Genomic DNA, 14761 nt, shown 5'->3' on the forward strand with positions numbered 1-14761 from the left:
TGTTACGTAATTTTTACTATAACTAAGCAAATAAACGTTCTATCAGAATTGTTAACAAAAGAACATGAATGATGATTGATTCACTATTAAATACAATCATAAATAATTTAAAAATTTTTTGAATCAGACTTAATAATTTTTGAATTCTCGTCCGGGTGTAGCCATTTCCAAAATACAAAAGAAATATATTTACATACATAGCACACCCTGTTTCAAGATTTTTATTATTTTACCAAAAATATCAACTCCTCAATTTATCATTTAAATTCGTTTTTTATAACTTTTTTTGTATGTATAATTGCAAAGCGAATTATTTGAACCGCATATCGTTTTGATTCAAAATTCATGACAAAGAATATTCAAAAATTCGCGCGTAATTGAACTTGCTATGAAGCTGCCCCCCAAGTAGTGAAGTTCAGCACCAGACATCAGCATTCTCTACTTTTTGTTTTACAATTCGATATTCGATTCTCAGTCCTACGTCGTACTCAGTGCTTAGTGTAAATAAGCAGTTGTAAATTGATTGTATGTGATTAATTGATCATAAAAACAACGTACTGACAATAATAACTTCCCAGAATTTACCGATTCTAATTACCTCTATTTAAAATGTTTGTTTAGATTTTTTTTCAACGCTTTTACCTAAATACCCCTGACATTTTTTCATGTCAATAAATTTCTATATATATATATATTTATATATATTGATTGAAATAAATAAATTAAAAGCATAATATCGCTTTTTAAATAAAAAATAAATAGAGATCAAGATAAAAGTTTTGAATTATAAGTAAATATGGTTCTTTCTCAATGTTTCGGTGTAATAAAATACACTCTTGTATTTGTCAATCTTATATTTTGGGTAAGTTTATTTAAATTAATAAATTTTAAATTTAATTTAAGGCTGGGCTCTACCTAACGAATTCTCGAATTTAAGATTTTTTTTTAAGTAAAAGAATAGTTTTGAAAATAGTAGACAGTTAAAAATTTTCGGATTTTTTTTTTAACAAATTACAAATTTTAAAAAAAATCTAAAAATATGCACATGTAGAAAATTTAAAAAACTATAAGTGCAATTTTTTTTGTAAATTATCATTGAAAAAATTCAAAAATTATTAACTGTCGGCTAATTTCTGCAGCATGTAAAAGACCGAGTACCAAATCGGGGAACTAGTACTCGATAACTTGATATATTTGTGTAGATATATAAATACGCGGAGATAAATGAGCTTAGAAAATTTACGAATTTTTATTATGCTGTCGACGAAACTTGAAACAGGAAATTGAGCCGCCAAAAATTATTATGCTACACTACAATTTGTATAAATTAGGAATTGTAGTAGAAAATAAATAATTTTTAGAGGCTTACAATAATTATTATGCAGCATAATAATTTTCTGAGGACTTCCGGTTTAAAATTTAGTCGACAGCATAATAAAATGCGTATATTTTTTGTTTCCATTTTTCTCTGGGTACTAGTCCCCTGATCGGGTACTTGGTCTCTTACTTTAATTCATTAATTGATTGTCATTCCGACAAAATGCGTAAGATGAATTTCTTCCTCGTAAGACGAAGAGATTCGGAAGATTTTTATGATTTGAGTCCCATAAAAATTTCAAACGTAATTAAAAATATAAAATTTGATAATTTTAGGTAAAGATCCAGCCTTAGGTATGAAGAACGTTTCTGTTTTCTTGGATAGAAAATATCAATTATCCTTAAAATTATATTGTTAATTTTAAAAATTAACGTTCCTTGATAAAACCGTGTGAAAAAGATTTTATTAAATCATTTGATACCCAAACTATCATTTTTTTCCGTTGATAAATTTTGCTTAGTCTGCTACTTACTTATCTCTTTTATAAGATTTATTTCATCCGCTCTCATCCGACCCGTGCTCCGCTTTCGAATCTTTTTTTGTTTTGTTACTGAGTTAAAAAAAATTAAATACATAATTGGTGATTTACTATTGTAATGTCAGAAAGATTTAAGTCATAAAATCTCTTAGTTATTGCGAATCATCAAGTCATCGACGCAAATAGTATTTTTTTCTTCAACTATAATATTCATCAGAAATGAAAGTATTCGATGATTCAAATTAAAATATTTATATATAATATTGTACTGTGTAAATTCAAAAGAACAAATCTTTTTATCTAATGAATTATACAAATTCTTTATTGTATGTTTTCAAAACAAAGTACCTCTATTGATTATATCTGGGGTTGTAAACCAACCTACCCTACTTAAAAAAATGATAGATTCTTAGCTTTATGTATAAGACATACTTGACTATACTACTTTTTCATAGAACATATTCATTCTCATAAAACCTCTATAAGAATTTAGTAAAATCTATTGGATTCTATGGGGTTTTTTTAAACAAGTATCTGAAAAATAAAATTAATATCTAAAAATTTTATTATTATTATCTCCATATTTCTCATTTCCATGGCATATTTTTTTTCTAATGCATTCTAATTTCTCCTATAAAAATTTTTCATTCAATAACTGCCACAAATAAGTTGCGCACTCTGCTTAATAATGTGTTCTATGTAATTTACACTCAATGACAATATCTAATATAACCAAATGTTGTTTTGTATACTGCCTACATCCCTCCCCTTTTCCACACACACACACACACACCCATGTGTACAGGCGTATACATACATACATACATACATACATACATACATACATACATACATACATATATATATATATATATATATATATATATATATATATATATATATATATATATATAAATATGATGCAATAGGTACACAGTAATTGAACCGTGATTTTATGAAGATATTTTAAAGTTAGATCAGTAAATATCTTCATAAATACTTGTTACCTTGCTGTTATTAAAAGCTATGTATTGTATTGAGTATATTATTAATGCATTAGTATTAGACAATGCTATTGAAATGACCGATGAATCATTTATAAATTTACTTTGAATCTCTTCAGCGTTTTATAAATACATACTTTAGTAATGCTTCTTCAAGAGCAGCAAAAAATGGAGAATATTTTATTATTTCATTAATTTCAGTGGTTATAATAGAATTTACACGAGTTACAGTAATTTATGGTTTAGCCAAAGTAATTTTTGGAACATGTTTATTCGAATTTTCGTTGCATGGTGTCACAGCCCGGGGTTACTATGACACCATAGCATTTCAAACGAGAATACTGTCTCCATGTGTGACTCATATTGAAACGGCATCTGATTATACATGCATGCTCATGAATAATTTACTTCTAGTCCTTTTTCTTCTGACTATATATGTATATATATAGAGGGTGACCAAAAATTAGTTTTACAACGGTCAGAAATAGATAACGATGATTTTGAGCATATAGTTACCGGGGTATTTTTATTACTAGGGGAGTAATTAAATGTTATAATTAACCAATGAGAGACGAGCTTTAGATGTTTAAAAAATTTGAATTAATTTTCAAAGTTTAATGTAAAACGTAACTTTTTTTGAGCTCGAGGATACCAAAACTTGATAATTTTTTTCGAACTTAAATATTTAACCAAATGAATATATTTTATTTCGATTTAGAGGAGAGCGTATGGGGAATTTCGGGATGAAACTCTGCATTAATAGTATACCTTGAGAATGTTTACAATAATATCCTCCATAGCGTAGCCTAAGTGGTGAAGTACTTCTTTACCACCCAAAGCTAGAGGTTCGATTCCCGCTGACAGTAACTTCATATTCATCTATTTTTCATTAATTCATACAATGATCTAGTAAGAAGCTTGAAAAACAGTTTAAGAACATAGATTATAATTAACGAGATCTATAGATCGAATTGCCATACAATCTAGTGTGGGTTTTTTATTTCTATAAAGAATCGCTAGTTATTACTTTGAATTTTTATTTCCCGCTTCTACTTCTCTGATATATGATGAAATATAAATTTTTAAAAACATATGATGTAAAACCAGTCTCTTTTTTATCTATTAATAGTGTCTGACTCAGTTAGTTTTGTCATTTCCTTTCATTCTAGAAAGACTTGCACCTGGACTTGCTCTATAAAAATATCGACCTACGTCTTTCAGATAAAGTCAACACATACAGCTGCAGCATATTGAAACTTCCATGTTACCTTATTTAACTATCAAAAGCAAAAAAATAATGAGTGATTGAGGTTGCGGTTTTTTATTTTCTAAAATTTTTGATTCTTCAAATTTCAGGTTCTTGGCTTGACTGCAGTGGGCTTTGGAACATGGATGCTTGTGGACCACACATTCATTTTATCTTTGACACAAGAACAGCATAATTATTATGCAGGATTGTACATTATATTGGTAGCGGGTGCTCTATTATTAATAGTAGCATTTCTAGGATGTTGTGGAGCTTTTCGCGAATCTCAATGCATGCTCGTTGGCTTCTTCAGTTGCCTACTCGTCGTTGTCGTAACTCAGATTGCAGCTGGAGCTTGGTTGTATACCAATCGTGATCGTATTGAACCTCTGGTTAAAACTTCTTTTATGAGTACCGTTAAAGTACGTAAACATTTTGATATTTTTTAAATTTCTATTGTTAATAACTAAGTATATTTCCAAAGAATTAAGATATAATTTGATAAGAAAAATATATTTTTAGAATGAATATGGAGAAATAGATCACCGTACTCGTACTGTTGATTCTATTCAAGAAGGTCTGCAATGTTGTGGTGCCAATGGTCCTAGTGATTGGGCTAGCTCAAAATATGGTAACTCAAATGGTCCGTTAAGTCTCACTGTATCTAGTCCGAAAAATGATTTTGTTGTTCCTGAATCTTGCTGCAAAGTAAAAGACGATAAGCTTTGCAACGACGCACGTAAAATAAAAATCGGTGGTGTTGTGCCGCCAGAAATTTATTCTCAAGTAAGTCAAATTTGTGTAAAAATAATTTATTAAAAATGTATAAGTGCCAAAAAATAATTGATCAATTAAAAGAGGTTTTGAGTTGATAGAATTTTACTTTTTCACAAAAAAACTTTTAATTAACGGCGCGAATACGAAATTTTAACGGTGGAAAATCGTCACATGTTAAAAAAATACTAAAACGCGAAGTTCAGATGTGAATAAAAAACTTAAAAAATTTACGGACTTGATCTATATTTATTGATAGTTTAGCATTCTCGCTATGAGATTATCTCTCATGCAGCGTCATTTAACTTCTAGAGCGGCATTGTAATGCAAGTGAAACACTAAAATTCACGAGAATTTTGAATGGTAAGGGTTTAAATAGGTTTAAGTACATTGTTTAATAAAAATAAGTAAAAAAATGAAAATAGCTGTTTTCTCTCGATTATTTTTAAATTCATGCATAAATTTAAAAAATGTGCGACGTCATATCAGGAGGGGGGTTATAAAAATGTGACGACCTGTGACAAGGACGGGAGGAGGGATTCAAAAGTCCTCAAATTCGTGTGACGTAATTTATGGATGGCCCCTATTTTGTTTGAATTTTCTACCGAGTAAAATTGAAGGTCATGTGCTAAATTCTGAGTATGAAATTCCCCATATATATATTTATATAACATATTTTTTGTTACGTGACTTTTCACCACCTTTGATTAGTCTTGTAAAATCAAAGGTACGGAAAGTCGCAGATTATATTCAAGTAAAAACCGAACAAACAAACAAGCTTGTTTGTTCGGAATTTTATTGAAACAGTAGAAGTGGAAAAATTTAGTATTAATTTATCAGTAATTATTATTTGTAACCTATTGTTATAATTGTGATTATAAATTCAAAACAGAACTTTTTACTGCACTATCTATTAATACGAAAATATTCTTCATTATTTATTTATTTTTTTATTTTTCAGGGCTGCGTTGATAAGCTGAGTGACGTTTTCAGCAGCCAAGGCTTCTTCGTTCTTATAATAATAATCGTACTTTGTGTCGTGGAGTTAATTGGTCTGATATTTTCGCTTATTCTCTGCTGTGCTATCGGTTCATCCGATCGGTACAAAGCTTAGAAACAACAAATGTGCATATGATTTTATAAAAATTATAACTAACCATTCATGGATCTATGTCTCTCCTACGTACCATCGGTATAATACTCACTGTACTACAGCTGATAGTTTTATTTTTTTCTATGAAATTTTTTTTCGTTAAAAGTTAAGTTTTAAAAGTTATTTTACTGAAAGCCACAATTTTATATATCTTTTTAAATTATTTTTATGACTTCTTTAAGAGTCCTGTTCTTTAAGAGTACCTGTCTTCAATAGATAAGTAAACAAAATCGAATTTAAAATATTACAGTAATTTTTTTTCGGGTGAAGGAAAAAAGGAGAGTTGAGAATCATCTCTGATTAAAACTTCCGATTGAATCTGATTAAAACTCAACTGGATTTCCATCAGATCTAATTGAATTTTATCGGAAAATAATTTTGATTTTTACGATTTCTGATTAACTTTCAATCGGATTCATTCGTAAATTTCCGAATAGAATTTTCCAATCAATTTTAATCGTAGTTTTTAATCAGGGATATTGAATGTGTTAATTTTTCTACCAAAGATTCAAAGATTTAAATTTTATTAATGATTGAAAAGTCTCGAAAGTTATATTCCTCTTGAGATAAAATAATAAATATTTAATAAGTCAAGTTTTCGCACAAACTTGCCAAAAAATTAACAAAAAGAGATATTTAAGAACAAATAATAAGAACAATAATTCTTAAATGTGAAATATCACATTATTTGATACAATTTTTTTTTTTAAATTTATTTGTACTTCTCATTAATTTTATTGAGGGTAAAAAAAGTTCATAAATTTACCCACTGAACTGATAAAAAGTATCTCTATAAAAGATGCAATTTTTGATGAATTTTTTTCTCTTTACCATAACTATGTAGCTATAAAATCTTGACTAATTATTTATGTAAGAAAAGTATATACATTTATTATATTAATGTATTAATTATCCAAATATTTTTGTATTTATTTCGTATGTTAGTTGAGCTTTTGTTTTTTTATTTTCATTTTGTTTTATTAAATAAAAACAAATAATCTTTTCGACGAGTGTATGGCTCTGAGTTTATAATAAATTATTTTTCCTATCAATTAATTTATGAAATTTAAAAAAATGCTTAGCAATCCTCTAAATAACAGTAGTGAGAATATAAACGAGAATAATTTCTTAGTTATCGATTTGTTTATCTCATTTATTTAATATTTTATTTTTTTTTAAGTATTTAAAATAAATATATGTCATACTTATGAATTTCAATTACGAAACAATTTTTTTATCAATTAAATACAATGAAGCACTTATATTTTATTTGAAATTACTGTCACTGCATGCGCATAAAAGATGCGCAGAATGGAATCAGTCATGAGACGCCATCTGTCGGAATATTATATATATGTTTTATTTTATTTGATAGCCAAGTTAACAGCAAACTAGTGACAGCTGTAGTAAATTGTCATCAAGTAGACGGGAACTAGTCGCCAATTTTCTAGGAAACTTTATGGCAAAAGTTGACATCAGTTTGTCACGTCGCAAAATTTCTAGGAAAGTTAGTAACAATTTGTAGTTAACAATTAAAGCTAAAAGTTATCATCATTACAACTAATTGACATCAAATATCTGACCAGAAAGTCTTGCCACCAGAGATATTTTATTTATAAAATTTAAAAAACTGCATTAACACTCACCCGAAATTTGACGTCAAATTAACTGCAGAAAGTTAATCGATTGGTTGATGCCAAATTTCTGCCACATTGAAAGAGCTGTTCTTCAGCTTTTTTCCCGCAATTTTCAAACGATTGCTGTCAACTTGACTTCAAAAAGTGGATGTAGATTTACAAAAATTGTAATTAGTTTGTTGTATTCAAAAGTTTGAAATTGTCATAGTTGGCAGCATTTTGTTGTCAAATAGAAGGGAACTTTTATTTACACGTTTGCGAACCTGGGCTACGTGGCAATCTGGACTAAAGACTAGAGTTCAAGTTTAATCGGAACGGTTGCAACAACGGAATAATTAAATTGACTTTGACTTCTATTGTCACGTGAATATAAAACGATTTAGCAAAAGTATAAAACCTGTTCCGTAGCTTTGTGTTAATGAAATAGTAAACAATTTAACTCTTAATTTATTTTCGTATGTCTTTAGTATTGCAATTATAATTTTTACTATCTAAATTAATTAGATCAATATAAACATATATACATATACATTTATTTACGGATTACTCAATTAAAGTTATTAATTAAATACGAAAAGCGCGTATGTAAATATTATTTCAGTGTATAAATTAGTAAAAATTATCAGGTAACCGTCATATTTTATTTTATATCAATAGCAATTGGAAAACAGAAATTCAAATTTTACTTGCCTGTTTTTTTTTTTTATAGAAATATTAAATTAATTACAATATGAAAAATTAAAACTAATGAGGATTTTTTTTATACAGTGAACTCTTTTCAACTCAAAGGCTGGGTCGCGCTTACAAATTCTCGACTTTTAGATTTCTATTAATTTATTGACTGATCAGTACGCGATTTTTTTAGTTATCGGAAAAATTCATAAGATCAACTTCCCTGAAAGATTTTCAAGATTCAAATCCCATAAATATTTAAAACGTAATTTGAAGTCTAAAGTTTGAGAATTTTTTATTTATGGCCAAGCCTTAAAAACGGGGATCGAAATTCCTAGAATCATACTTACCCTGTTTAAAAGTATTGATTGAAAAAAATAAAAAAAAAGGTGAAATTCGAATTCGTTTTAATAATTTAAATTCTTTTGTTTGTATATATAGATGTGCAGTTTGCATGGAGTGACCGCTTCTCAATTCTTTTCAATCAGTATTTTAACCAGCGTAGAGAATTCACTTGTTTGTAAAAAAAAACAAAAATGGCGGGTTCCTGATTAAAAGAAACGATTGCAATAATCGTTTTAAATCATTTATTCTAATAAGGGATGGGAGCGTAAAGTTGGAGAGAGTCTTCTGTACTCAAAAATAACAATAATTTTTTAGACATTGTTAAATATTATTATCAAGTTTCCCAAGTGAAAAAATATATATCCTGGCAAAATAGTAAATATCCGGCTTATATCTTTAGTATTGTCGTATGTATGCTATTTTGCCGGCATCTATTCCCCGATATATATTCTTCCGTGTGTTCTATAATACTATTAAATAATAGAAAAGATCTGAAACATGAAGGTTAGACTCAACCAGCGTCAGGAACGATCTCTCAATGTCGTTTTTGTCTGGTTTTTGGGACTAGCCACAGCTTTAAACAAAACACACTATAAACAACACATATTTATGATAAATATAGGAAAAATTTGTAAATAGATATATCTGCGTACAATCGTGGACATAAAAAAGGCTCCGAACTGCTGACATCAATGCAAATGTCCAATTTTCGTTGCCATTCTTATTATATGGATGGTCCCAAATTGATTGGACTTTGGGCTCATTGGTGAAAGTGACGTAGCCATACGACACGCTTCATTATTTTATAAATTTCATGAACCTATCTGTTTAAGTTTCGTTTAATGTTCAAACCTTGATTATGACCAGCAGAGTCTTTTTGAATTTATACCTTTGAATAATAACTTTGTTATGAATTTATATCAAAGATAAGATAAGAAATATAAAACTACAGAGTCTAATATACCGGTCTAATATAGTGTTTTCAACAGAAATTCTACCAATGGAATCGAATAAAGTAGTAGATATGCAGACAGAAGAAGAAACGGAACTCAATGAACCCAATCGGAAGAAACAAAAAGTGTCCGAATGTCCTTTTAAAAGTAATTTTAAAGTAAATGATTCGGTAGAGATAGCGAATGAATGGGAAGGAGTCGATGATGATCTGTCCAAACAATGCAGTACTGATGGAGAGTTATTGGACAATGATAATGATAAGTCTCATAATAAGAAAGTCGGTGATAATAGTAATGATCTTGATGAAAATGATGTACCTGATTCAGAAACTGATGAAGGCCCTTCTCATGATGATTTAAGACAGTTTGATGTACTTGATGATATTGACCATCATTCAGATCAAGATGAGTCAAGATGTGATTCTGATAGTAATTACAGTATGGATTCTGATGTTCCGGATGAAGAAATCGAAGCTATGTTAGATGAAGGTATTTTTTAGTAATTTATAATCCGGGAAGAAATCATCAAGCCTGATCATAATCATGCCTGATTAAGTATGGTCGTGTTTGCTCATAGCTCAAAACTATCCAGTCGTGTATGACCTTTTATTCCCTATTATATATGGTCATGCATGATTAAATATCCGTGTTTAAAAATGAATACATGAATCATGCATGATAATGTATGATCATGCAGTCATACTCAGTCATGCATGATTGAATAGCCGTGGTCAAGAAGGACTGTATGAACCATGCATAGTAATTTATGATCATGCGTAATCATGCATGCCTTTGAATATAATATATAAATAATTAAACATGATCATGCAAAATCATACTCAAAGTCATGCATGATTGAATATAGGTGGTCAAGAATGACGACATAAATCATCGTAACTTTTGTTAAACAGTTATCTGACAAATCAAATTGTTCATTTTAGGTCTCCCGGATGAATTCAAAGGTAAAAGAAAAGATCGAGCGGACTGTATGCCTTATGAAGAAAAGGAAAAACTTGTCTTAGATGGTAAATTTTTATAATGCTCGTATATCAAACTTGGACAAGTGAAATTAATTTTGATGATTATTAGAAAATTACGTGATTGTTAATAAAAAAAATTTACAGAAATCGGGCACAATCATTTTGATGCTTTACCAGAAGGTTGGGTTCAAGTGACACACAACAGTGGAATGCCCTTGTATCTGCATAAACAAACTAGGGTTTGCACCTTAGCAAAACCATATTTTCTTGGTCCAGGAAGTGTGCGTAAACATGAAGTACCAGTGAGTGCAGTGCCTTGCTTACAATACAGGCGAGCGCTAGAAGAGGAAGAAGAGGAAAAAAGAAAAGAAATAGAACGTAAATCAAGCGGCGTCGAAGCTTCGAAATTGCCAAGTGCTAAAATAGAAACTATTCAAGAAAATCTAGCCAATCATTCACTTGACAGCGAACGACTGCGGAAATATTGCCAATCGCTTTTCAGATTTAAAACAATTAAAGTTATGAGATTTCAGTAAGTATTAGAAACTCAATTAATTATTTTTACTCATACACGGAAAAAATTACAAATCTCTAATTATCTGTTGGCTAAAATACTAAAAACTTGTGTAATTTTTAATTTCAGATCATGGTCAGCGCGACGTAAATTCACAAAAAATAAAAAAAACCGTAAACAATTAGAACGCCCGACATTACCAGACGGTACGAAATTAATAACATTTCCAATTGGCAGTGGAACAAATTCAGGAAGTGGAAGCTCTGGTGCTGGCGATGATAATGTTAGTCAACGACCACCAAAACATTGGATAATGAACCCGTCAGGCAAAAGTTTTGTGTGCATTTTGCACGAATATGTACAGCATGCTTTGAAAAAACAACCCACGTACAAATTCAAAGAACTAGAAAATGCCGCAACACCGTATTCAGCAATCGTTTGTATCAATGATATGGAGTATGGCAGTGGTTTTGGCAGCAGTAAAAAACAAGCTAAGGCTAACGCGGCTCGAAAAACACTAGAAATATTGATACCGCAGATGCGTGACAAAATATCGGGTGAAATGGCTGAGGACAATTCAGCTAACGCTGGAAGGACAATAAAAGCATCGCGCAATAATTCGGATGCTGACTTATCATTCTTTGACGAAATTTCTATAACTGATCCACGCGTTGCTGAATTTTGCGCTAAAACAACTGAGCCGTCACCTCATGCTATTTTAATAACGTGTTTGCAAAGGAATTTCGGACTTGGTGATATGCATATAAATTATTCTGTAAATACTTTGAAGCATCAGCGAAATGAATTTACTATGAGAGTCGGCAAACACGAGGCAACAGTTGTAAGTATAAATTTAGATATTTCTAATTATTTTTCTTTGTTCTTAAATCGATAATTTAAAAAGATTTGATTTCGGACGAAAAATAATTTTTAACAATTCGTTCTCAATTATGATCTTAAATAAATTGAATCAAAACTTCTTAATTAATACACGGAAGAAATAGAGCTCTCAGAAGTATATTGTTTAGTTACAGAAACAATGCGCATAACCTATACACTAGATTGTTACTGTAACGATCTACTATATCGTTATGACAACAATACGCCAGATAGTTCTGAGAGCAATACGGTATCGTTCTGAGAACTATACGTATTGCTGTGAGACCTTTCTGTAGTCCTGCGTATCGCAAATTATATGACATATTTTATAATGTTTATCATTAATAAATAAATAATTTTGATAAAACAAAAATAATTTATAAAACTTAATTACTAGTTATAGTCTTCATAAAGGTTATATATAAAATTCAATATATCTTTTAATTTTGGAGGTTATTATACATGTATATATAATTTATCTCTAAATTTGACAAGTTTTTTTTAAAATTGATTTTTTTAATTAAACGTCTAGCAGCAATTAAACTTATCGCACTTGGCGCGAAAATAAATGTTAGGTTAGACACCGTCATGTGAGCTGGCGACTATAAAAAGTCGTATAGGTCTCGCAACTATACGATAGATAGTTATAGTAACCATGTGGTATCGTAACCATAAGTATCCGTATTGTTGTGGTTACGATCTGCAAGTCGCTATACTTTAGATGGTTCTAGGAACAATATTTTTTTTTCCGTGTATAGCAAAAGAGTCGTGACTGTCGAAATCTTACACTTATCTGACTCCCGTTTCCCAAAAATAATTATCAATTAACTCATAATTAATGCTGAATCTTTAATTAGATTTGCAGAAATAAAAAAGACGGGAAACAGCGAGCAGCACAAGCAATTTTACAACTTCTTCATCCTAGTATTCCATCATGGGGTTCACTTTTGCGTCTTTACGGCTCGCGTAGTGTCAAATCATTCAAAGAAAAGAAACAACTTGAACAAGAGATAACCCTATTACAAGGCAAAGCCGCCGTCAATCAGCCAAACCATGCCATTCTAGAAAAGCTGCGACAAGAAATGAGAAAATTAGCAGAACAACGTCAAGCAGTACAACCCATCGGTAAATTTATATCATCAGACCTTCCCACTGGATCTGCTGCCAATTTGAACAATGTTAATTTATAGTATTTTGAATCCTAGAAAATTTATTTCTAAGCTACATACATTAATCGAAAAAATTAATAGAGGTAAAAATTGTATGAGTGATTCACGTGATTGTTTTTTTTTACACTTGTTGAGATATTTATCTCAGTATAAGAATTACTTGGAATCATGCAGATTTTATTTATTTAGTTTTTTCTCTTCTACCACATTTTTAGTAGTAATCCGTCTTACTTCTAAAAGTTAGTAGAATATTTTAATATTTTTTTTTTTCAAGTCATTTTAAACAAATCAGTAGTATTAGATAAAAATTATTATTATAATAATGGAATATAGTATTGATTATATAAATTGGGTAAACTACTATTTATTATATATTTAAAAAACAAAATCAAAAAGACATTTTTTGTTTAGAATAATTTATTTCTTTCATTATAAGAATGAATCAACAAATTAGTATATTACACACCTAGGGAGAAAAGTAGGAAGTTCGAACCCACGTGTTTGCCATGCTCGTCATTGGCTCGATATCTTCCTCTCTTGGTGTGAAATTTACTATTTCCTTGTATCATTCTTATACTATAAGTAATAAATATATATAGCAATTAAAATTGAATGTATTACTATATTTAAAAATAATAGGAAAAAAATAAAGCAATTTACTAATTATTTTGTTTAAGTTATCGTTTAAGAAATCGAAACGATTCTTCGATTCATGATAAACAAAAGATATGTCTTTGATTTTTTTATTAATGCCAAAAGTGCTTCACTGTAAACACATTATTATAACTAATTAACTAACTAACAAACAGAAAGTAATAATTACTGCCTCTGAAATTTGTTATTACGCAAATCATGTATTTCTCACAGTTGCCAATATTTAAAAGCCTAATGAATCACAAAAATAAAATAATTTTTTTCTACTATAGTCATGTAATAGTTAATTTTTTCTATAAATGTAATGCTATGAGAATTAAAGGAAGCTATCATTAAAAAACAATTCTATTAATAATTTTATTTCTGAAACATTTTACATTACCGTGTTATAAAACTATTGTTATTTTCCCTGTTTAACGATAATTTTACTTTTGACTAAATCTCAAGTGATTACATGTCATGTAGAAAAAAAAAAGAAGAAAAGATTTATTTCAAAAGTTAAGCCTGCAAAAGAATGACTTTTTTCCACTATTAGGCTATGAAGTCCATTTGCATTAACGCACATGCGCAGTAATGAGTTAATCATAGAAAAATGGTGACAGACAAGATCATTCTTTTACGGACTTTACTATAAATCTATTAATATAAATCGTAGCTATCACAATATTAGTTATGATATGAAATATAGTAGTGTTGAAATAAAACTATTTTTCTGTTCTTTTGTTTCTAAGAAAAATTCTTGAAAATTAGGTCTCTCGGGCCGTCAGCTGGTGACTTAAATGCTTGTCATAACCTAGTTAATTAACGCCTGCAAAAATACTATTTTATGTTAACCTTAAAATAGGCAACTCTTAAATATTTTAAAAATCCTGGATTTCAGAAAGTTCTAAATTTATTCAAAATCGTTATTGGAATTAGATTTGGT

The 14761-nt window shown here is 29.4% G+C and overlaps 2 protein-coding genes across 4 annotated transcripts; both read left to right on the forward strand.

Moving 5' to 3' along the window:
* Positions 1–465: 465 nt before the first annotated feature.
* Positions 466–6997, forward strand: LOC103570247 (CD9 antigen). Its single transcript, XM_008547927.3, has 4 exons — positions 466–862; positions 4217–4528; positions 4629–4892; positions 5842–6997. Exons 1-4 carry the CDS (start codon positions 797–799, stop codon positions 5992–5994), a joined length of 795 nt encoding a protein of 264 aa, XP_008546149.1. The 5' UTR covers positions 466–796; the 3' UTR covers positions 5995–6997.
* Positions 6998–8015: 1018 nt separating this feature from the next.
* LOC103570245 (microprocessor complex subunit DGCR8) lies at positions 8016–14760 on the forward strand. 3 transcript variants are annotated; one of them, XM_008547925.3, is made up of 6 exons: positions 8016–8296; positions 9665–10129; positions 10582–10665; positions 10765–11152; positions 11264–11975; positions 12871–14760. In XM_008547925.3, exons 2-6 carry the CDS (start codon positions 9688–9690, stop codon positions 13201–13203), a joined length of 1959 nt encoding a protein of 652 aa, XP_008546147.1. In that variant the 5' UTR covers positions 8016–8296; positions 9665–9687; the 3' UTR covers positions 13204–14760. The 3 variants fall into 3 exon arrangements, with proteins under 3 accessions (XP_008546147.1, XP_008546148.1, XP_008546146.1); XM_008547926.3 differs by having other exon boundaries at positions 9677–10129; XM_008547924.3 differs by lacking the exon at positions 8016–8296 and having other exon boundaries at positions 8467–10129.
* The last annotated feature ends 1 nt before the right edge of the window (position 14761 follows it).

This window comes from Microplitis demolitor, chromosome 4 (genome assembly GCF_026212275.2).
Source record: "Microplitis demolitor isolate Queensland-Clemson2020A chromosome 4, iyMicDemo2.1a, whole genome shotgun sequence".
Lineage (NCBI taxonomy): Eukaryota > Metazoa > Arthropoda > Insecta > Hymenoptera > Braconidae > Microplitis > Microplitis demolitor.